The sequence below is a fragment of the Gallus gallus genome, chromosome 5, assembly GCF_016699485.2.
Source record: "Gallus gallus isolate bGalGal1 chromosome 5, bGalGal1.mat.broiler.GRCg7b, whole genome shotgun sequence".
In the NCBI taxonomy this organism is placed as follows: Eukaryota; Metazoa; Chordata; class Aves; order Galliformes; family Phasianidae; genus Gallus; species Gallus gallus.
This window is the reverse complement of record NC_052536.1, coordinates 13,911,696-13,933,968: the sequence shown is the minus strand read 5'-3', so window position 1 is coordinate 13,933,968 and position 22,273 is coordinate 13,911,696. Positions and strand designations below refer to the sequence as shown.

At 46.5% G+C, this 22,273-nt stretch overlaps 1 protein-coding gene and 1 long non-coding RNA gene across 10 annotated transcripts in view; one reads left to right on the top strand and one right to left on the bottom strand.

Moving 5' to 3' along the window:
* The first annotated feature begins 1,090 nt into the window (after nucleotides 1-1,090).
* Nucleotides 1,091-21,922, top strand: LOC107053405. 2 transcript variants are annotated; one of them, XR_006939443.1, is made up of 6 exons: nucleotides 1,091-4,706; nucleotides 13,726-14,137; nucleotides 15,010-15,162; nucleotides 15,470-15,703; nucleotides 17,595-17,661; nucleotides 21,526-21,922. It is a non-coding gene; the product is annotated as an uncharacterized LOC107053405 (long non-coding RNA). The 2 variants fall into 2 exon arrangements; XR_006939442.1 differs by lacking the exon at nucleotides 21,526-21,922 and having other exon boundaries at nucleotides 17,595-18,986.
* Nucleotides 12,756-22,273, bottom strand: part of MOB2 (MOB kinase activator 2) — a 112,323-nt gene continuing 102,805 nt past the window's right edge. For all 8 annotated transcript variants that reach the window (XM_015286690.4, XM_046942291.1, XM_004941450.5 and 5 more), the window contains 3 exons: nucleotides 21,775-21,868; nucleotides 15,516-15,640; nucleotides 12,756-14,056 (listed from right to left, as the gene is read on the bottom strand). In XM_015286690.4, the coding sequence (XP_015142176.1) occupies nucleotides 13,746-14,056; nucleotides 15,516-15,640; nucleotides 21,775-21,868 (530 nt within the window). In that variant the 3' untranslated portion in view covers nucleotides 12,756-13,745. The remainder of the gene's footprint in view (nucleotides 14,057-15,515; nucleotides 15,641-21,774; nucleotides 21,869-22,273) is intronic.

Below are 22,273 nucleotides of genomic sequence, written 5' to 3'. Positions count from 1 at the left end.
GAAAGGGTCCAAGAAGGACAGTTACGGTGGGTTGGTGGCTGAGCTGGATGATCTTGGTGGTCTTTTCCAGCCTTAAGGATTCTACGATTCCGTTCTACTTCAGTCTGCAGCTGTTTGATGCTTTATTGTCGCTGTCAGTGCATAGGAGAGATCGTTCTTTAGGATGAGGAGGGTTTATGTTTAACTTTCACTCTAGAGCCCCCTGTTTCATAGCGTAGCTTGAGCCAAAGGGCAGGCAGTAGCCGCAGCAGAGGGTTTTGCTCTTTCTCCGTGGGTGAGCTGTGCTGCCAGGTGCCGGCTGGGAGCTCATCCAATCCCAGCACCAGGTGGTGGCTGCTGAGGTGCCCTGAGCTGCAACACCTGTGCCTGAGCTGCAGCAGCTGAGTTCTGCTGTGGTGCCAATCGTCTCAGGGCTCCGGTTCTCCTTGGAGCCCCCCTCCCCCAGGCTCTGTACCTCAAACGCTGGCTGTGCTTAACCTTCATCTCTGATATTCCCTGTGTACACGACGTTCCGCTTCCAGAGTACAAATTGAAGACAAAGAAGGTGTGTAAGACACCAGTCAGCATTTTCTGTTTGTCTGCGCACGCTTGCATGTGAATTTTGTTTAGATAATGCATATGTGAAAATGCGTTTGTGCTGAAGGTGAGCTGTTGTTAAGCGAACCAGTACATGACGTGCTGTATGTATAAGCAATGGATTGTGTATACATGCATCAAATGAGCAGCTGAGGCTGCTGAGGTGTGGAGATAATTCCCATTGCCACGTGTCAATGTGCAGTCAGTCTGGGGGCTGAGAAAGAAGCCTGTTGTTTTTGACAGCAATAATGCAAATTGTCTAAGGTTTGCAAGTGATGCATAAGAATTTCCTCACCACACTCAGGTTGGCTTTAAGGAAAGTGATCTGATACAAATGGCTGAGCTTTACTGGTTTGAGCTGGTCAGGGGTGAGGAGCCGTATTTGTTAAAACAGCAGAACGTGTGTGATGCCTCCAGGTAGTGCTAATTCCAGCACCTGCTGTTAGGAGGTTCGCCTTCCCTCCTGCTGGGTCAGGCGGTGCCTTTAACCCAGCAGGCTTGGCGATTTCCTTCCGTGCTGTAGCTGAGCGCCCACAGGCACCGATTGTCTGCAGGACTTGTACTGTACCTTCGCTTCGTTTCAGCTCTGTTATACAGTGACGTTTGTACGTGGGCTCCTGCAAGAAGAGCAGGCTGTTTTGGTAAGGAAGCAGATTTAGTTCACAGTTTCTTATTATAGAAAACAGAGAGGGGAGGGAGGCACTTGTTTAAAAGCTGGAAAGTGTCTTAGCTCTTTGTTGTGCCCCTTAATCTCCTTATTTTATTTAAAACCACTTCAGCAGCTGCAGCTCCTGCTTAATTTGGAGAACAAAACCTGAGCAGTTCAACTGGCTGGGGACACTGGAGGCCGCAAGTGGAAGGGAAACCCGCGCTGAGGGCGAGTCCTTTCTTCTCCTTAATGCACAACTTATTGTGTGGGTTATTTTTAGTGCTGTAATCTTGCTGAGTGCTGCTGAGAGAAACTGTGCCAGGCGGGCTGGCAGGCTTTGAAGGGTCTGAGAAATGGGATTTCCTGTTCCACCGGCTCAGAGCTGACTCTTGCTATTGTCAGGAGCTATTATCGCCTCCTCGCAGCCAAGGCAGATAACGCAGCTTCAAGGTCAGGGAAGACGCGGGCTCTGAGCGGCAGCCCTGGCGGTAGGAAGAGTACGCGTGCGGTCAGGGTGTTTCTGCCGCTGCTGCAGCTCAGGGCACTGCTGGGAAGATGGCTCTGCCTGTGGATGGCAGAAGCGCAGCTGAGGTCGGATGGGGTTCCTGCTGGCTGTTCCCAGCCCTGCTTGCGACTTCACAGGGCAACCAGTCCCTGACGTGCCTGCGGGGAGATGAGGGAGATTCTGGTTCCTCACTCCTCGTTCCCCCCTCCTGCTCTCTACTGTGGCTCCTGCCCTCCTGCTGAGCATCACCTCCTGCTCAGACACGAGAGAGACTGGCAGGCAGCATTTCTCCCATGCTGCTCACAGCAGGTCCGGGGAAGGGGCCGGCCTTGAGGTAGGGGGTGCTTGCAGATCTAACAACAAAAAACAGTGTACCAGAAAAAGCAGTTACTTTACAGTAAAGTTTCATATGCTCTAGAAAAGGTATTCACATTGAGACAGTGACTTCTGTCTGGATAAATCCTCTGTGAACATCTTCATTCATAAAGTACAGCCAGCCTCCGGAGTGGACGAAATGAGGCTGAAGCAAGGCCCTCCTGACCCGACACCAGGGTGTGCACCCTGCAGTTAACTGAAATCAGGTTTTGGTGTAGTCCTGTTTGTGACTGTTCTCTCCATCAGGCCTTGTTATGTATATAAATGGGATAGGACAACAGTGATTTCTGCACTCTGAAGCAGAAGCTTGGCAGCAGTTTGCTGCAGAGTTGATAGTTGCATTGGCAGTTCTACTGGAGCTCTGTAAGTTAGGAATGCTTTGAGGTTGTGAAAAATGCCATTTTCTTAGCATTGTTTTTTCAAATGGAGTCCTGATGGAGACTTTCATATCACTTATGGGCGCACACATTTATGCAAGGCTCCTGACCTGTGTCTCTGTGCATCAGTGCAGTGCAGAGGGATGTTTCTCTCTCCCCAGGAGCATTCAGTTTTAGCACTGATTTGCACAGTGAGAGCATAAATAGGCACGAACTGGTGAGAGTTTGTTTACTTTGGGTCTGAAATGTGCTCCCAATATCTGGCCCCCGCTCCTGTGCTGTAAGCCAGCGTTCTGGTGTGTGCCTGCTGCTCTTTCTGCTGTGAGCCTCCCTTCCAGAGGGCTTTGAGGAGCATGAGTAGAAGTGTGGTACAAGCAGTAGGTAATTGTGTTCAGCTATTCCTGCTTCATTGCAGCTGAGGAGTAGAGAGCAGGCGTTTTGTCTGAAATGCAGTGGCTTGGGTCCCCGGGGTTACTGGCTCCAGGTGGAGCCATCTTGGTGTGAGCCATTCACGTGCTGTACGTGACACAGGAGCTAGGCTTGTTCTTTGGCTTGCACCGGGGGAACTCAGAACTGGCCCTGGGGTGGGCCTGCAGAGAGAGAGGCTGCAGCCAGATGTGTGTGTCTGTGGATGTCCTGGTGTTAAACTGCTGAACTTTACTCTCCCGCAGGAAGCCAGAGCGCAGATTCAAATAGCAGTTAGCCTTACCCATTGGGTTTGGAGCACAGCAATGATGGTAACTTTGTCAGTAATTCATGCAGGGGGTGAATGAGAGCTTCACTGGGCTATAGGTAAATAAGAGCAGGTATCTGAGGGCAAGATAGTACCGCTCTCTTCCCTTCCCTGCCCCTTGCCTTCCATTGAAGTGTAAACTGGTAAGCTTGTGGAGGGGAGGCTGAATAGCTCATCCCTTACTGTACAGCCAGCTTGGTACCGGTGGATTTCTCAGACCAGCAGTACTAGTCCTGGGTGGAACAACTGAGGGAGTGTCCCAGCAAGCCCCTTGATGCAGAGGCTGGATGAAGAATTGCATTCAGAGCAGGCACAGCTCTGTGCTGCTGCTTCCTCGTGGCTGTGCTTAGCTTCTCTTTGGCTTCCAGGGCTTGCTGCTGCGAGGGACTGAGCTCAGTGCTGATGGTGGAGGAGCTGATGCTCAATCTGAGACCAAATGGTTGCCTCAGCCACACTGAGATAACAGTGGGTTGTGGCCAAAACAGAACCTGTTTGCTGCTGCATTCTGTGGGCATATTTTCTTGTGCTTATTTATCAACTATGTATCTATAGCTGTTTTCCACCCAAGGTCCTGCCTGTGGGTCAGGAGGGTGACCTGTGGAGGTGGCACCGCACGGCCCTTTATCTGCCTTCCTCAGTTATCTGCCTTTCCTAGTTATCATTTATTTACAAGGAATGACTCAGCAGCTGTTGACTGGGCAGATACTGCTCTGTGCACCTTAGCCAGGTCTGGCAGCAGGAGGAAAGCTTGGAGCTGCCCTCAAGGCTTCGCCACTGCAGCGTGCAGGGCAGGGGTGCCGGGAGCTCTGGGGTTGCACAGCAGGTCCGGCTGCAGGGCTGGAGCTGCCTCTCAGAAGGGATGTGCCTGTTGTGCTGTTGCTAGCAGTGCTGGTGTGCTTGTACGTTTATTTGTAAGGGTGGTGTTTGCAGTGCCTGTGTTCTACCTGATGGGAAACTTCACGGTGTTGGGGTGCAGCTGAATGAGGAGGCATCTAGGAGAGCTGAGGTCTGTTTTGTTCTTCTGAAGCTGTTAATCTTGGTGCTTTTCCTCACCTTATGCTGGCTTTTTATCAGGCTTATCAGGTGCTCTGTGTGGACTATACGGGCTCAGCAAAGGATTGCCACTTACTCTGAGAATAGGTGCATGGCTGGGTCCCCTGGGTGCTTCTGTTCTCCAAATAATGAATACTGGAAAAGATCTCTTTTCTCTGTTGCTGAGTGCAGTGGGATGGGGAAGCTGAGCTTCTGGTGGTGTGCAGCCCGGTAAGTCCTGCAGCATTCCCCGGAGCTGCCGAAAGCTGAGTGTGGGATGTGGTTGCGCAGCCATAGCTGGCCCGGCTCCAGGCTGACGTGCTGCTGACGCACTCTGCTGGATCTGCTGCCCTCACCCGCTGATTTGCAGGCGCTGAAATACGCCGTGTGGGGCAATGCTGCCTGCCGTGCTGCTGCCTCACAGGTGCCCCAAGAGGAGGTTCCCGTGCGTGGATTGAGGTAGCTGCTGATACGCTTCCATTCCACTGGTGCCTGCCCTGCTGTGTGCTGCTGCCGCGTGTTTCCTGGGGAGCGTGGAGCTTTGTGTAGGCAGCAAAGGGACCGGTGGTAGGGCGTCCCGTGGAGGGGTGCCTGCAGGCTGTGTATGCTCTGCTGGCCGTGTGAGCACTCAGAGGAAGGAGCAGTGCAGCCCTTTCCGTAGCTTTGGTATAGGCTGGGATGACAGCTACTGCCCAAATGGTGTCATTCTGGCAACCCAGACACAGAACAAGGTTGCTGGCAGGAGGAATTGTTTGTTGTACCATTTGATGTTTAGAAAAGGGCCAATAATATCTGTGATTTATGTGTTTAGTGTTGTGATGTAACCCAGCAGGCAGCTCAGCACTACTCAGCCGTTCACTCCCTCTTGCCCTCCCAGTGGGATGGGGAAGAGAATCAGGGCAAAAAAAGAGGTGGAACTCGCGTGTTGCCCACCCGGTGACTGATGCCCAGTCAGTCCCAGGGTGGTGGCAATCCCCCCAGTCAGCTTTCCCCAGCATTTATAGTGTTTCATGATATCACTTGGTGTGGGACATCCGTTTGGGCAGTTTAGCTCTGCCATCCAAGTGCTCTCCCCTCCTGGCTCCTTGTGCAGCCACAGCCCCCTCAGGAGCAGGGCAGTGCAAGAAGCCGGAATGTCCTTGGCTCAGCGCTGCCCTGCAGTAACTAAAGCAGCACTGTGTTTGTGATCAGCACTTTTTCTCCTTAAGCCAAGGCATAGCATCGTACCAGATACTGTGAAGAAAGTTGACCCGATTCCAGCTTAAACTGGGACAATTAGAAAAGACTGAATAGATTGAGTTGGTCAAATCGATGTGGCAAAGATAATGGCAGTGAGTCACTGAAAGCAAACTTAAACATTTTAAGAGAGACAGACTGACCGTTGTTGCTTCAGCTGATGGCAGTCTGCATAAGGTCAATGCCCTCACTGGGTTAAGCTTTAGACCTGACTCTGAATGAACAATAATGCTGGCTCCAGGTTTCTCTTCTGCCTTTGTCCTTTCCCTTTGCTCCCTTGTTTGCTCTGATAGGTTCAGAGCTCGGGAGCTGACACAACTGCTGGATTATCACACAGTCCCGGGGAAAGCGCTCGGGTTTTTCTGATTTAGCTGTTGGCTTCAAGAAGGGGACAAAATGGTGTTGCTCAGGGAAAAGCTCCTCGGTGCTGTTACAAACACAGGGCTCGTGTGGATTGGTTTTGTGGTTTGTGCTGCATGGGAGCGGAGGGCTGAGACTTGTAGTATTCCCTTCTGAGGTTGAAATGAAGAGTCTTGTAGATGAAAGTGGGCTTGCTTTACTCCCCTCAGCTCAGCTTGTACGATGGCAGTCCCTGCGTGTTTTATACTGTAGAGGAGTAAAAATATAAGAAAATTTCTTAGTCCGAGTGTAGCAGTTTTAAGTTTGACCAAGTCACTGTAGCTCTTAGTCTTACTTTTAATATTGCTGGTGTGAGGGGACTTGGTTTGGTTAGTGACCCAGGCAGGAGCCAGCTACAGCACTTGGAATCACTTTCAGAGCCCAACCTTCCAGGTTTATGTGAAACCAGCTGACAGCTCAAATGCTCAGAGTGGGCAAAAAGAAAAAAAAAGAGATGAGCAGATGGAGTGCTTACTTAAGCTTACTTCATTATGAACACCTGGCTTTGAAAAAAGCCTGTTTTCATGTCATGGACTAGAAGTCGCTCACCAGCAAAATGAAACAATGCTCTTAGAAAGAACCCGAGCTATTTATTTGAGGAGCACCTGGATCAGAAATGAATGCAAATCCAATAATAACTGTTAATTAAACTGTTATAAGAGGTGTTTTAATCTCTCTTCTCCAGCTGTAGTTTCACTTTTGCCTTCATCAGGGAGATTATAATGAAGTGTGGAGTGCTTCTAATCCAGTCAGAATTCCTGAATGGATCAGTGTTTGTCCTGCTTTCACGTTTAAGCAGTGGTTACACCACAATGTTAGTAATGAGATAGCAACCTTGAACTAAATTCAGCCCAGGGGCTCCATGCGGGCAGGAGAAAGGTGATTTCAGGGTATCTGTTCCACTCAGTGGTCTGTGGATGTCAGTGCAGCAAGGCCAGGTTTGTACAGGTGTCAAACCACCCCTAAGGTGGAGCCTGAAGAAGCCATGCTCAGATCCTGCCCAGTCCTGAGGGCTCCTGCAAGCACCAGTGCTTCAGCGAGACTGTGAGCAGCAGAGACAAGCTGCGGCCTATCTCAGCATGTGTTCTTGTGCTGCTCTGAAGAACGCTCCTATTGAGCTGCCTCCTGCAGCACAGTCCTTCAGCCAGGCAGCCTGGAGCTGCTCAGCAGGGAGGTTCTGGCTGAGCGCTGCTGGGTGTGAAGCAGGGCAGCTATGGCTCATTCCCCAAGCATCTCCTGGTCTTTCCTGCAGCATGTCATAACTTTGCCTTTTGTCCTGCAGCCTGTCAGTGAGCAGGGGGAGTTTGTGGCTCTGAGCACGTGATACAAACATGCTGTTCTTCTGTGCCAAACAGCTGTTGCAGAAGAGTTTGCAGTTGCAAGGGGCTGAATGTTATTAGACATTCAGGTGGCACCGTGTGCGTGGTGCCGCAGCACTGAGCTTTGTGCGAGCTGGAGCTGATCTGGCTTAAGCCCTGAACTCAAGTAGTGGGTTTGTAGTGGTAAATCTCCTGTGGAAGGAGCTGTATCTGTCCAGCTTGGAATTGCTGCCATGGCTTTCTTTGGCTTGGTAGGTGTCATCCCGTTCTTCCCAAGCATTTGGCTTCTTTTGGCTGTTTGGTAGCAGGATGCCTACCAGTGTCTGTCTGCAGTGCCTGACTGCTTTTCCTGCGACCTACTTCTGAACATCCACTTTCTGGGAGTGAGATGAGGGACTTGCTTGTGTCCTGCTGGGTCAGCTAGTGCAATCATAGAATGGCTTGGGTTGGAAGGGACCTCAAGGATCACAAAGCTCCAACTCTTCTGCTGCAGGCAGGGCTGCCAACCTCCACATTTAATACCAGACCAGGCTGCTCAGGGCCCCATCCAACCCGGCCTTAAACACCTCCAGGGATGGGGCACCCACAACCTCTCCGGGCAGCCTGTGCCAGCACCTCACCACTCTCTCGGTGAATAGGGCAATAGGGCAGTTGAAGCAAGTATTGGTTCTTTGCAGTTCTGCGGGCTGTGAGTGCTGCTGGTGTAGAAATGAGGGAGTTTGCGATGATGAATAGTATTTCATTGAGGTCTTGGTGCTCATCTCATTTGAAGGTGTGCAAGGAACTACCTGCCCTAGTGGCAGTCCTTCTCAAATGCTTGGACCTTGCTGCTCTGATCACAGTACAACACCTGTTCCATAGATTTAATCTGAGCTAGTTTGAAGCCATTTTTAAACCAGTAAGATAATTTAAACATTCACTGTTATTATTTGTGCTCTCTTGAAAACATCCTTAAGTTTCACTGTTCTGCTCTAGCAGGTACAGCTGATCTTCAGGCACCATTTGTCTTCTGCTTCTGATTTTCGCTCTTACTGAGGCAGCTTTTGTAGCCACAAGGATTAAGTCTACTTTCCGGAATTGTTAAATGTCACAAAACCTGCTTGAAAAGAATGCAGTGATTCTTTATATTAAGGATTTTATACAGATTTCATGTAAATGAAATTCAGTATCGGTTTCTGCTTCTGTTCTGCATTGTCCTATGTAAGTAGTTGCATGTCTGCCCTGATGGGGGATCCCTGAACTGCTTGTTTGGGGCCCTGTGGTGCTTAGAAGGCTGGTTTGTTTTCCTGTTCAGGTTTCCTTTTGTAGTCCCTAAAGGCAGTACTTGCTTTGGACATGTCTTTTAAGCCTTCCTAACATCAGGTGAAGCAGTGGTTTTTCACAGAAGCCTAAGTGCTTTGTCAGATGTGGTTGGATGTGGCTCAGTGGGTGCGGTGGTGATGGGCTGACAGTTGGACCAGACGATCTGAGTGGTCTTTTCCAACCTTGACAATTCTGTGATTCTATGAACTTTCCGTCTAAGCTGCTGAGCAGAAAGGCTGCCGAGCCCATGCGCTTTGTACTCGTTCTTTTGAGTTATCTGGGGACCAGAAAAAAGAGCAGTTCTATGTGAGGGACCTTGCATTACTTTGTGAGAGAATGTTAGCTGCCCAAGCTGGTGTACAGCTACGTGGCTCAGGGCATTTTAATGACTCTCTCATAGGTAAAATGAAAAGAATTAGCAGATGGTAAAACTTCAGTGGAGAAGTAAGGATAGAATTGAACCTGACATCAGGAGCATTCTAGGTGCTTTCTAGCTCAGAGCCACAAAAGGCTGTCTGGAAGAGATGAGAGAACTTCCAGTCTGGGTGCTCAGCCACAACAGTTTTTCTCAGAACCACGCACTGACATCGCTTTGAGAAGCCCAACAGTTCATGTCACAGCCTGAGTGGTTCCGCTGCTGTCTGTGAAGAGAATGGAGACCCCCATAAGCACACTGACAGAGCTTTGCCAGCTGCTTGGTGTCTTGTTAATGTCATTTCTTCAGCTCCATCTGGTATGTCAGGATTTGTTTGTACTGCTTATATCAGTATCAGGTAAAGGTACAGATCTGTCTTGGAATTCCGCAGGTGCTGGGCAAATATTTGGGCCCCAGCAGCACAGCTGGCAGCCACACTGAGTGCATTCTATTGTAGTAGGTTTGGGCAGAATAAGACAACCTATTTCTCTGTCCTCAGTTTTGGATGAGTATTTCTGGCTTCTAATTGTTCTGTTAATGGAGAACTGAGGGTTGGCTGAGGCAAGCTAGAAGATGGCAGGCGTGAGTGAGGGCTTGTTTGATGAAGCATGGCTGTGTAAGACCAGCATACTTGGTAAGCTCTCACAAAGCTGGTTTGTTCTTCCATGGGATTACTTGTTTCTTCTAGTCTTCAGCTAACGTGCAGGAGGAAATCATTACCTGACAGTAACCCCTTCCAGACCCTTGAGCAGTTCCAGCTCTTCAGTGTGAGCATGTTTGGCTAGCAGTGAGGGTACCTCAGAGCCAGAGTCTCTCTCTATTTACTTATGCTCATCAAGGAAGTGTTGCGTAAGAAGCAAGATTGATTTCTCTTAACATACGTGGCTAAAAGGTTGGTGCTCGTATGTAAAATGGCTCAGTGCTCTGCGGGATTTCTGCCTTGGTGACTTACTGCAATTCTCAGGCAAGAAAGAGGGGAGTAGAGATGACTTTACTGGGTTGAAGTAGATGATGCCTGGTTCAGTTCGGTTTGTCTTGCTGCTTCTGGGACTTCGTGGAGTGGGCACAAAGCTGGTCAGGGAATGTAACCCCACAAAACATACGTGCAACTACTTTTAAGGGAACACCTTTAGTCTGTGATGGCTTGAGCTCATGTTGCTGTTGTTACAGGCTTGGAGATTTGTTAGGGGTTCTGCAGTGGCAAGTTTAAAGCTGGGAGTTTATCTAATGAGACAAAGCCTTCAAAAGGCATCTGTGCAGGGACAATAGCTCAGAAGGTTTCTTCTGGCAGTTTTTGTTTCTTCTGCTTTATGTAGCAGCTGTGCAACAATAGCATAGCACTTAATTGATGTTTAGAGGAGGATGGTTCGAACTTGGAATAAGGAGGTGGCTCTGTTGTTTCAGCAGCACTTTGATCAGTTTACGAAGCACCCTTACTTAAAGTAGTTATGTGACAATTCTGTGTTGAGACCTAACGCCCTCCTTTAGATGCAAAGGGATTTGGGCTGTTCTTGTACTCAGTTTGGCTGCTTGGTGAACTGCTGTGGGCATAGGCTGTCACTGGTAGGCTTCAGTGGCATCGCCCAGGCTCTTTACCATTACATTATTACAGTGTAATTCAGTAACCACTGAAATGTGCATAGACACTTTGAGGTTGATCTTTACAGTAATGTTTACTCCTGGCAAGAAGAATGTTCACGTTGGCACTTATTTCAGTGTTTTTCCTTATTCCTACTGTTAAAAGCAGCAGGGTGGGCCACGCTGAAGTCAGATTATTTGTTTTCTCATAAGCTGGTTGTAAAATATATTAAAAAAAATTACTATGCTAGATGAAGTTTCTGTACTTCACAAATGTAAAATTTGCAGATGAAGCTCAGGACAGCTGCCATGAGCAACACCTGGCTTTTCTAGACGCTGTGCGGTACTTCGCTGTTTTCCTGGCAGCTGATTTAGTGGTTTGCAGCTCTTTGTCAAGGCATGGGCTCCTGGCATACTAGGTGCTGTCAGCCTTTCCTATGGAAAGGTAAGGTATGGCCATTTTTGCTGTTTGATAATTATGACTCTCAGGTTTCAGTTCACAACATGAAGCTAAATTGGTTTACAGAGTTGAACTGCCTCTTGTTCAAGGCAACCTTTCCCAGATGTATTTCATTTCTAACTAAGTGCCCTTCTTTAAGACTGCAAATGCCTTTTTACAAGTAGATAATTACCGGGAATGTTTGGATTTGGGTTGTTGTACTCACTGCTGCTTTTTTACCTTAATCTCTGCTGCCTGCTGTCACTGCAGGTGGTAAGTACAGAAGTACAGGGCCCTTACACATGCAGTTGTTCTGATAGCTTCTGCTGACTGAGACAATTTTTTCCCTTCAGACATGATTGTAGGGAGTTGTTATGGGAAGGCTCAGACCATTGAATGAAGAGAGAATGGGAATTTTCACCTGCGTATGGATGTGGTGGCAGTAGCAGAAGGATGTGGTGAGGAAAGACTGCACTCAAACAGGCTGTGTTAGAGGGCTGGAGCACCTCTCCTATGAGGAAAGGTTGAGGGAACTGGGATTGTTTAGCTTGGAGAAGAGAAGGCTCCGGGGAGACCTCATTGCGGCCTTCCAGTACTTGAAGGGAGCGTATAAACAGGAAGGGGAACAGCTGTTTATGAGGGTGGATAGTGATAGGGCAAGGAGGAATGGTCTTAAACTGAAACGAGGAGGTTTAGGTTGGATATGAGGAGGAAGTTTTTCACCCAGAGGGTGGTGCCACACTGGAACAGGTTGCCCAAGGAGGTTGTGGATGCCCCATCCCTGGAGGCATTCAAGGCCAGGCTGGATGTGGCTCTGGGCAGCCTGGTCTGGTGGTTGGCGACCCTGCATGTAGCAGGGGGGTTGAAACTGGGTGATCATTGTGGTCCTTTTCAACACAGGCCATTCTATGATCTGGGTGAGCGGGTCAGCAGGACAGCAGCTCACCTGCCTGCTGATTGACTGGGTACCCACAGTACAAACGAAAGGTGACACCTCTGGGCTAACAAAGGTTGTTTTCTCTTACTTGTTTCTCTGCTTCCCTTTTCTTGTGCTCATGCCTTTTTGCTCTTATTTTCCCCTCATGTTTATAACTTCTTCCCATTATTCTTGTTTACACTTTTTTCCCTTCCTTTTCCTGTGGTTGCTCTTCTATATTACTTCATCATTTTTTTTTCTTGTGCTTTTTTTCTGCCTCTTTGCTTGTGCTTTTCCTTGTCTTTTCTCTGTGAAATTGTTCTCATTGCTCTTGTGCTTTCTCTCCATCTCCCCTTTCTTACTGACTTCTAATGCAGTTAAAGAACTTATTCAGGAAGCCTTTCTCGAATTCATGCTGTGTCAGTTACTAATGATGTAAATACCTTAGAAGCAGTAACGAACAATTCACAAAGACTGTTTGCTACAGATTTGGTAGAAGCACAGTCACAAGCCAAATGTGGCTTTTTCCCAACTGGAGATCTGGAGTGCCAGAATTCACGGGAAAAAAGTGAGTAATGTTACTAATGCTGATACTTTGATACTGTATTTGCTGCGAAGTATCCAGGAGCATTCTAGATATCAAGAATTTAAAAGTGTGTACTAACAGGAAAGTTGTTTCCTTCTATGTGATCCTTATCCTTGGAGTCTGCAAGTTTACCTGGGGAGAGGAGACTCCTAGCTGTACCAGAAAAGACAAAGAATTGATGATAAATGCTAGCTTACAGGGTGGAAGACAAAGAACTGTTTATAAAGCTGGTTGACAACCAGAGCGTTCAGTCGGTGAAAGGGAAGCTTTAGGGTGGGGCTCCAGTGACTTTTGGCGCTGCAAACACAACAACAAAGCTCATGGCTGATAGATTTGTTTTTATTATTATAGAACAGATGAACTAAAATAAGCCAACAATATAAATTTATGCCAACAGCCATCTTTCTAGCACAGGCGGTGACGGACTCAGTGTGCCCTTCTCCTCCCTCCCCGGGCCTCCATTCAATGGGAAACACGTGGTGGTGGCTCTCGCACATTGGTTTTAGACCGGTGATCTTATTCTTTTCCCAGGCACATCTTTATAAATAAAAAGAGGAGGCGGAGGGAGCAGGGAAGAGAGCATATATGTTGTAGGAGCAGTAAGCAGAAAGGCTTGTGGATCCTCTTGCACATTCACATGTTGTGACCAAGTAGATGTAACAACTGGAGAATCATGCCCACTCTCAACACGTAGCAAGCCCCTAGTTGCTACTCTAGTCAAGCCAGGAGTTTCTTCCCATTCCAAGCTAGCAAAGGGCAAGATGCACTCAACTGGGAAGTTTTTGGCAGGGGTCAGGGGCAGTCTATGTAAAACCAAACCAAAAATCCACCCCGCCCCCCCAGAAACCCAAACAAATCTGCATTTTAAGCCACTTCAAAGTAAAAGTCACTTCTTATAATATAATAGGTATTTTTAAAATGGCAAGACCACCATCCTCAGAAGATGGAGGGCTTGCACTCAAGACCAAAGAAAGAAAAACCAAAACAACCAAAACAAAACAAAGAAATAAGAGTGGCCCCACTCTCAGGCTTGGCTCTTCTCTAAAAACAGCACTCACCATCCATCTGAATAGGTAAAAGGAGGAGTGGACAGAAAATAAAATAAAATTGGTGCAACTTCTCGCCAGGTGGCGCATTAAACCAAAGCTCCATACAGTCCCGTATGACTACACGTCCTGTGGTGGCAGCATAATTTCTTTCAGCTTTCATAGCTGTATATGCCTGTATGTATATCTGAACGTATACATACACATACACACATAATATATAATATTGTTTTTAATGTTAGTTTTGATCCTGTAGGAGGGCTCATCTCTCTTTCACGTGGTTCTGTGCTCCTGCGCTGTTGCTGCTCCCGTTGCCGCTCCCATTACTGCTGCTTCCGCTGCTGCTGCAGAGGACCTCTGTGAGGTCGTCCATGATGGTGGTCTCTTTAAGGTCCACCAGGTTGAACTCCCTGATGAATAGGATAAAATGTGTGTAGAGCGTGTTTAAGTGTCCGTGCAGCTCCAGTGCCAAAGTCTCCTTAAAGTGTGAGGAGTAGATATGGGCCAGCACGTGGAACAGGTACTTGCAGATCTTCTTCACTAAGGACTCAAATGAGTTCGGAAATTCTTTGCCTGAAAGGAAGACAGAAACACGGTAGCAGTTCCAGCCAGTCACCTCGAGTCCTACAGCAGCATTTATTCTGGCAAACCTGGGTAAGCACAACTAGCTCACCTTGAAGACGTACGGTTTGAAGCGTTTTCACTTAAAGTTAAGACTATGATTCTGTGATCTATGACTTTAAACCCTAAGGTTAAAAATCAGGAAGAAAATGTAATGTCTCTAAATCACATCATTTTTTGTTACTGGCTGTAGGAAATACTGAGAGATTATTCAGGGTTCTTACATAATTTGTTCAGGACTAGCATATTTTTCTGCTGGAAACACATAGTATATCTGGTAGTCCTATTCACAGATTGTGACGTGGAAGCTAAGGTATGTGACAGACTTCCCTTATTTCGTTATTGAAATGTTATCAAATAGAAAAGTAATGAAAGGATACCAGATGCCTTCTGTCAGGTGCAGTCTGAATTACGATTGCTGGAGCAGTACTGTGCCCTCGCTGTAACAGATACTTATTGGACAACTACTGCTTGTGATGCTGACAGTGAAAGTGAGGTAAGAAAAAAAATAGAAAGCAGCCATTCTGTGCATGATGGACAGTAAGAAGTATGTTACGGTCTATAGTGTGTCTTGGCCACACTGACAGATCACTTAGACGAAAGGCCCTCATTGCTCTTTTGAATTAGCATATTAAAAACCACTAAAATAACAGCCCTATCTGCTGCTAGTTTACTAGGCAATGCCTTCTTTCTAAGTAAATGCCATTACAAAAATAGTGTAATACCCTAGTTCCCCAGATACCTAGTAAAGAGATTTAAGAAACCAGCTACTTTTTTTTCCTGATTAAGCCTATCTACAATAACTTCTGCTCTGCAGGTATCAGCCTTTTTTCCCTTAATTGAAGGGAATGCTGTCTTGTTAAGATACAAATTTGACTGAAAATTACTTTTCTGTTGTTTTTCAGTCCTGAAAAACCATGTTCTTATTTAATCTTTGGAGGGGAATGGAGACTAAACAATCTGAGGAAGAAAAAGCCACATTAGGCAAGGAAGAGGAGCCGTGTTGCTGGCAATGCAATTTATTTTCCACTTAATGCATCAGGGCTCTAAAAGAAAAGGTAATAACAAGGTTAAATTTTACTGGCAACACGCTGCATTTAATACCCACATAGTGACTGTTCTCTCTGAACAAAGACTGCTTCCTGGAAGACCTCAAAACACTTAAAGAAGAAGATGCACCAATGGTGAAATATTAGTCAAGGGGGCAGGACTGGGAGATTTTCATCCCTGTTCGTATGCCAAAAGTGTAATTCTTTGACACTGTGGGAATGAACCCAAAGTAAAATAACCCCTTAAAAATATACTATGGAAGCTATCTGGTATTAATATATAAGCTCAATGTCAACTTTCACCTTCCTTTTTTAGCATCTACAAAGAGCCATATGAAGCACCTGTCCAAAGGTAAGCGTACCGTATTTTGTTGGAAAGACGTCCTCATCTGTCACAAGTTTCTGCACTGAGCTCATGACGAAGTCAACGTACTGAGGAGCAGTGCATTTGATCTTCTTCCCCCGCTCGTCATACCAGTAGTACTGTCTGTGGAGAGAACCAACAGCGTCACAACACTGCACCTTGGATCCTGAGCTGAACTCCTAAGAGGTTAGTTTCTAAATAATATAAAATCACTGCAACATTACTAAAGTCAATCGTAGCTGCCACAGATGAGATTGACTTCAGAATATTCTTCTACATCAAAAGCCCTAAATTTCTGTTAGTCAGGTTTGCCTCTCCCCATCAACTTAGTCCAGAGCACAGGGAAGTAACAACGAGCCCAGAAAGCCTGCTGACAAGTTTCCAAGGTGAGTTGCTCTGGTGAGGCAGCAATAACTATTTATCCCTAATAGACTGAGCGTCTACAGCCTACAGAGCTGCACAGGAAGGCACCTTATAACTATTTTACTGTTGTTGCCTTTAAAAAAAGAAAAAAGTATAAACAGGAGATCTGCTGTATAGCAACACAAAGCAGTTAAAATGGTAGTGCAATATTATTAAGCAGACAGAAGGTGGCTCCAAAACACCAGGCTGAAAAAGCTCTGAGGCACTTGGGAGTGTTTTTAACAAATCCTGATCCAAAATAGCATCTGGGGAATCTTTTCATGACCCTTTTGGACATCCCTAACCATGTGCCTTAGACCCCTACTCCTTTGTTTCCAAAATCCACAAACATTTGGTTTTAACACTTGACTCTACCACCAGGGCATAATTCTGTGGGATTTTAAAAGGAATGGGACCATAAGCATATTGTGAGGCTCTTGAAAAGCAGCCTGAACTTGATCTCTTAGCCATAATCATCTTGATTAGCTACAGCCATCAGAACAGAAACATTCTCTTAATAACAGATACTTGAGAAAGGCATCTGAAGGCCAAAAAAGTACTTAAGTTTTGTTCCCTCTTTTTTGGTTTCTTTAAATCATGGTTAATTAAAACATCTGTCACCAAAAGCAGCTATTCACTGCATTAGGTGTGCACAGTAAGAAATGTTTTACAGATAAAGAAGTGGGCCAAAAGTTGTGTCTTTTGTCAGTGTCACATTTGAGTCATCCAAGTTCCAGTACCTGAACTCTTACTTCAAACAGTCCAAGAGGACTATTTTGTTATGAGAAGGATGAGAAAGACATTGTATTGCTCCTTTCAGTTCCTTTGCAACATGTTTCTTTCTTCACTGTGCTGTTTAACCACCTCTGGATACTTGTTTCTTACCCCTCCTTGGGAGAAAACAGATTAAATGTTTTTTCTCTGCCTAACAGGACTAATCCGTGTTGAGCTGTAAGGACCTGTAGGTGACACTTAGAAAGGGGAGTTTTACACATACTGACAATCGAAATAGTTCTGACAGTGCCACTAAAGAAAAATGTTACACAGTGACTGAAAAGCTGTAATTTACAGTGTGTTTTCACTGCCCAGAAAGATTCAGTAGGGACCTGAGGGCTGCTGGTGTGAGGGCAGTAATGATATGTGATGACAGTAAACTCATGCTGGGCCATATGAAGACTGGAGGAAAGAGTGCAGATGTAAGCTCCAACTTCAAGGGGAGAGACAACTGAAAACGAGTTCAGCTCATTTTTAGCATGTGGTGCTTTGTCTCTCCATTATTGCCTGCAAAAGGGCATAAATGTGAGAAAGAGGATGAAAACATCAGGCATAAAAAAACTATGTCAGGCATTGAAACTTGGCATGGACTCTGTTCATCGCTGCTTATTTCATTTATACAGTCCACGTATAAAGAATTAACTATGCAACATACTGTGCAAATCTAAGCTAGGTCTGTTTCCTTAGTCTAGTCCAGCTTTAAGCTGGAGAAGCACAGTCCTGGGCACCTCTCGGAGTGACTTTGGGTCTTGAAAGACCCAAGAGCAGACAGGACTATCATTTGTCTCAGGCTGGAGAAACCAACTATGAAACAGTGCAGTTCAAAGTTGCCCATAGGTGCAAAACCAAATCTGAGTAACTGGAGTTAAGGTAAAATTATTTGTCTTCCTCATGTTTAAAGAGCTGTGAACACAACGTGGATGGATCCTGGAGAAAGGGAGGTGGCCCTGGCATTCCATGACAGCACGGTAAGCAGCTCCCACTCACGCTGAATTATCTCAAGGCTGGGGCCACCAAAGGGCGCAGTGGGGCACAGAAAGCAAACTGCAGTGCACTGCTGGCAGTGTGACAATACCGTGCCATGGTAGGCAACAAAGGAGAAGCAAAAAGGACACGAAAACAGACATTTAAAAGCAGTTATAAAAAAAAAACTGCTCACATTACACAGATTTTGATTTAGGCAATGTTGAGCTCTTGCAGTGGGGACGTGGAATGGAGATCACAGCTCTGTCAAAAATGGCAGGAAGAAATGAAGAAAGGACGTAACAGAAAAAAAACCTATTACAAAAACAATAAAAAGTGTAACAAGAACGAAGTGAGCCACGGTGCCACTATTAAGGGGTGTACATTAAGGGGCCTGTGTAAGAATGTGAGTGTCTGTGTACCTGCATGGGAGGCTGCTATGAGTATTTGTGTCTGTAGCCAATGATCACTAAAAGGGTGTGAGAGTGCGTGAGTGACATCCAGTCATTATGTGTGGGAGTGCAGTGCTGCGTGGTCCTCTGTCACTGTGTGAGCGAGGTGTGTGTGTGGCTAACTGTCACTATGTGTGTGAGTGCAGTGCGTGTGTGGCTGTCCATCACCATGTGTGTGAGTGTGGTGCATGTGCAGCTGTCCGTCACTATGTGCGTGAGTGTGGTGCCTGTGTGGCCCCCCCTCACTATGTGTGTGAGTGCAGTGTGTGTATGGCCCTCCATCACTACGTGTGTGAGTGCAGTGCGTGTGTGGCTGTCCATCAGTATTTGTGTGAGTGTGGTGCCTGTGTGGCTGTCTGTCACACCGTTTGTGAGTGTGGTGCATGTGGGGCTGTCCATCACTACGTCTGTGAGGGTGGTGTGTTTGTGTAGCCCTCCATCACTATGTGTGCGAGTGTGGTGTGTGTGACTGTCCGTCACTATGCGTGAGTGTGGTGCCTGTGTGGCCACCTGTCACTATGTGTGTGAGTGTGGTGCCTGTGTGGCTATCTGACACTATGTGTGTGAGTGTGATGCGTATGTGGCTATCCGTCACTATGTGTGTGAGTGTGCAGCTGTGTGGCTGTATGTCACTGTGTGTGTGAGTGTGGTGCTGTGTGACAGCTGGTCGCTGGGTGTGTGAGGGTGCGCCAGTATGGCTGTCTGTCGCTGTGTGTGTGAGTGCGGTGTGTGTGGCCCTCCATCACTGTGTGAGTGTGGAGCTGCGTGACAGCCACGATGTGAGAGTGTGCGCCTGTATGGCTGTCCGTCAGTATGTGTGTGAGTGTGGTGCCTGTGTGGCTGTCTGTCACAATGTGTGTGTGCGCCTGTATGGCTGCCTGTCGCTGTGTGTGTAAGCGTGGTGCTGCATGGCTGCCTGTCACTATGTGTGTCAGTGTGGTGTGTGTGTGGCTATCTGTCACTGTGTGTGTGAGTGTGTGCCTGTATGGCTGTCCATCACTTCATGTGTGAGTGTGGTGCTGCGTGACAGCCGGTCACTACGTGTGTGAGTATATGCCCTCCCATCACCCTTGTGCTTATCCATCACCATGTCTATGTGTGCTCCATTTATGCTCACTTGCCTTTGTGGGTTTCGTTGCCATTCCCCTCCCTCGCAGCTCCGCTCTTTTGGTCACTGCTTGCTGTGCGATCCCCTCTCACTGACATTGTTCTGATGCTGCCCTTTGCCCACTGGCAGTTGATAGCGATGTCTCTGACACATTCAACCCTTACCTCACTTGTTTAAGTGCAACTCGGCTTCATTTTGCCATCTCATCCTCTAAACTTGAGTACCTGTAGTAAGCTTGGATGCAAAGCAACTTCCCCAGCAACCTGTTCTGTCACATTAGTTTTACATCTCCACCGTTTAATGCACACTTTGCTTAGGTAACACCAGGACAGATCCAAACCATGCCTGAGGAAACAGGGCAGGTAAAGCACACCGGAGGAACGAGAGGCATAACTTTGTACTGAACTACTGGAGTCAGCCCTGAACTAAGCGGCAAACTGAGCCCTTACTTACAGAACACTGGAGTTCAGTGACAGCCTCACAGGGGTACACACTGCCTATTTCCAGACTGCCTCAACAAACAGATCGCAGTTACAGACGGTCACATCCAGGTCTATGAGGTTAATCAGCAACTGGCTCTAATGCTTCTGTAATACACTATACATACTGCAGAACAGTCAGAGGCACAATACATCTGATCAGCTGTGGTTTCTCCAACACAACACTCATCTGCTTAACCTTCATTAGGGCACGGTTTTTGTTTTTAATAAAAAGTGGGGGGAACATCTGGCTTTGTCATATTCCTAATTGGAGATGAACAAGTATGCATCAATGGGGCAGTTCTGCATGATCCATGTGAGAGCAGCTAGGAAAGGCAGAACGTACAAGTAAGGGCAATGCAGAATTGCCATTGGAGATATTTGGAGAACACAGTTATAAACAGGGCCCTCAAGGCTGACCTGCATGGGTGAGCCCATGCTCCATAAAAGAACAAAAATGAAGCCTGCAGTTTGCAAACATGCCTCAGTCATCTGCTTCCAAGTACAGGAAAATAATTGGATACCATTTTGCTAAACAGAAACCATTTCAAGTGTTTCACCCAAGCATAGACATGCTTCCTGTTATTCCCTAATAGTGTCATTTTCCATTTTCCTGAACAAAGGATAGGAACAGGAACATTGTGCTATCAGTCCTGACCACTAAAAATACAGCCTGCAGCTGAAGCCACATAGAGGCACTTCCTTGCTTTATTCTGCAGCATAATCTGCTTACAGGTTCACTACAGCAGAACAGAGCAGCAGTGACCCATCTTCTCACTGCCACCTCCTCTTACCTACTACTTCCTAGTTTTAGATTAACGGTTAAGACAAGTTCCTTGGACAGCCAATACTACATTAATAATACAAACATGAGAAAGTTTGGGAGTGAGACTCAATGAAATACTCTCTTACTGATCACCACCACTTTGTGAGAGACACGTTGTCTACTTTTGATAAAATCTGGGTCCAGTAGAGATTTTTTTACTTTCTGTTCCAGCCTGCTTTCAGAGCCTCTTAACATGGCTTTTCATTCTCTACTGACAGTTATCTTTTCAACTTATACACACAAAAATATCCTCCATACACTTTGTGCTCTTCAGAGCACTGTCAAAGGCAGGCCCTGATACTAATTTCAAGCGTACAGATAGCCTGGTGCATAAAGCAAGGATTCCTGTTAAGCACTGCGTAATTCTCGTTAGGATACAATACAGAGCCCTGCTTCTGTTCCACACATTCTCTAGGATGTTTGTTTGACGTACTATAGCATTAACTAACTGATCAGTCTTGGGTTTTAAAATCCATCTCAACTATATTAATCCCAGTAAATGCAAGAGGAGAAAAGAACAGGACTATCAACACGTGCTGGAGACAAAACAACACCCAAACAACAGGCTTATTCATAATCAAGTGGATCTCATATTCCATTGTGTTGGACCGTGCTAATCAAGAGCAGGAGTTTATGGCAAATTTTTCTTATATTCACCATACACAGGACAACTACGAAGGCTTCTATCAGATGCAACATCTAGTCAACGCTTACCAAGCGCACCAAGTCCTGCAGAGAGAAAGTGCCAATCCAAAGCATTTTGTGTACTCTCTGCAAAGCTGCCACTTGTGCCCTCTGCTCCCAGGGGCTCCGGCAGAGAGCCAGTGGCTCACGTCAGGCCAGAGGTCAGCTGTCAGCAGCCTGGTGCTCTGTCAGCATTCCAGCTATCAGAAAGCACACCCTGACATTTTCACAACTCATTCATCCTTCTCTGCCTTCTATGGCATCTCAGTGGTGTTACCAGTAAGGACAGTTTTCTCTTTTTTCTTCCCCTCCCCCTGTAGGCTGCACCCACGGTAATTTGCCTCTCCGATCTGACCTTATAAAACCAGCTCTGAACAGTCAAAGATCCAGTCCTCCTAGTCCTTCACAACACCACCACCTTTAGCAGACAAGAGGGAAAAGGATGCCCAGCTGCCATGTCCTTACTGAGCGAAGAGATCTGCCTGCCCCGTGCCACCTAATTCCAATATCCTCCCCCAAGCTCCTCTCCAGGCTTTGTGGAAACCCTGTAGTAGTAAATAGTGACTTACGTATTGCACACTGCCATGGTCTGACACGACTCTCCTGTACAGAATTCTGAGATTGTACTATATTGTAAGTTGATGTGATGAAAGAAAGTTGTTGCTGTAAAATAAACACAAAGGAAAGAAGTTCAGAAATAAAATACTTTCAAACACCGGTTGCCCTCCCGACAATTATTTAAATAGATCAAGTGAAGTGACCTCAGCGTCTTAAGCTTGCATACATACTTAAACATGATTTAGTTAAATGAGTCTAATGATGAATTGCAAAACAAAGAGGTACAGAGAATGAAAGCTCTTGTTTTGATTTAAGATGAAAGAGCTGATGGCTCGTAGTGCTTATTACTCACAAAGCAGCAAGACTGGAAAGTGTCTCTGTCATCAGCCTCACCTTTGCAGCAGAATGCTCTGTTACAAGCTGAAGGCAAACAATTTTCTGCATTCTTTTGAAGTCAGACTTAAAATGGTAGCTACAAAACAGTGGCTACAAAACAACATTAACAGTCCT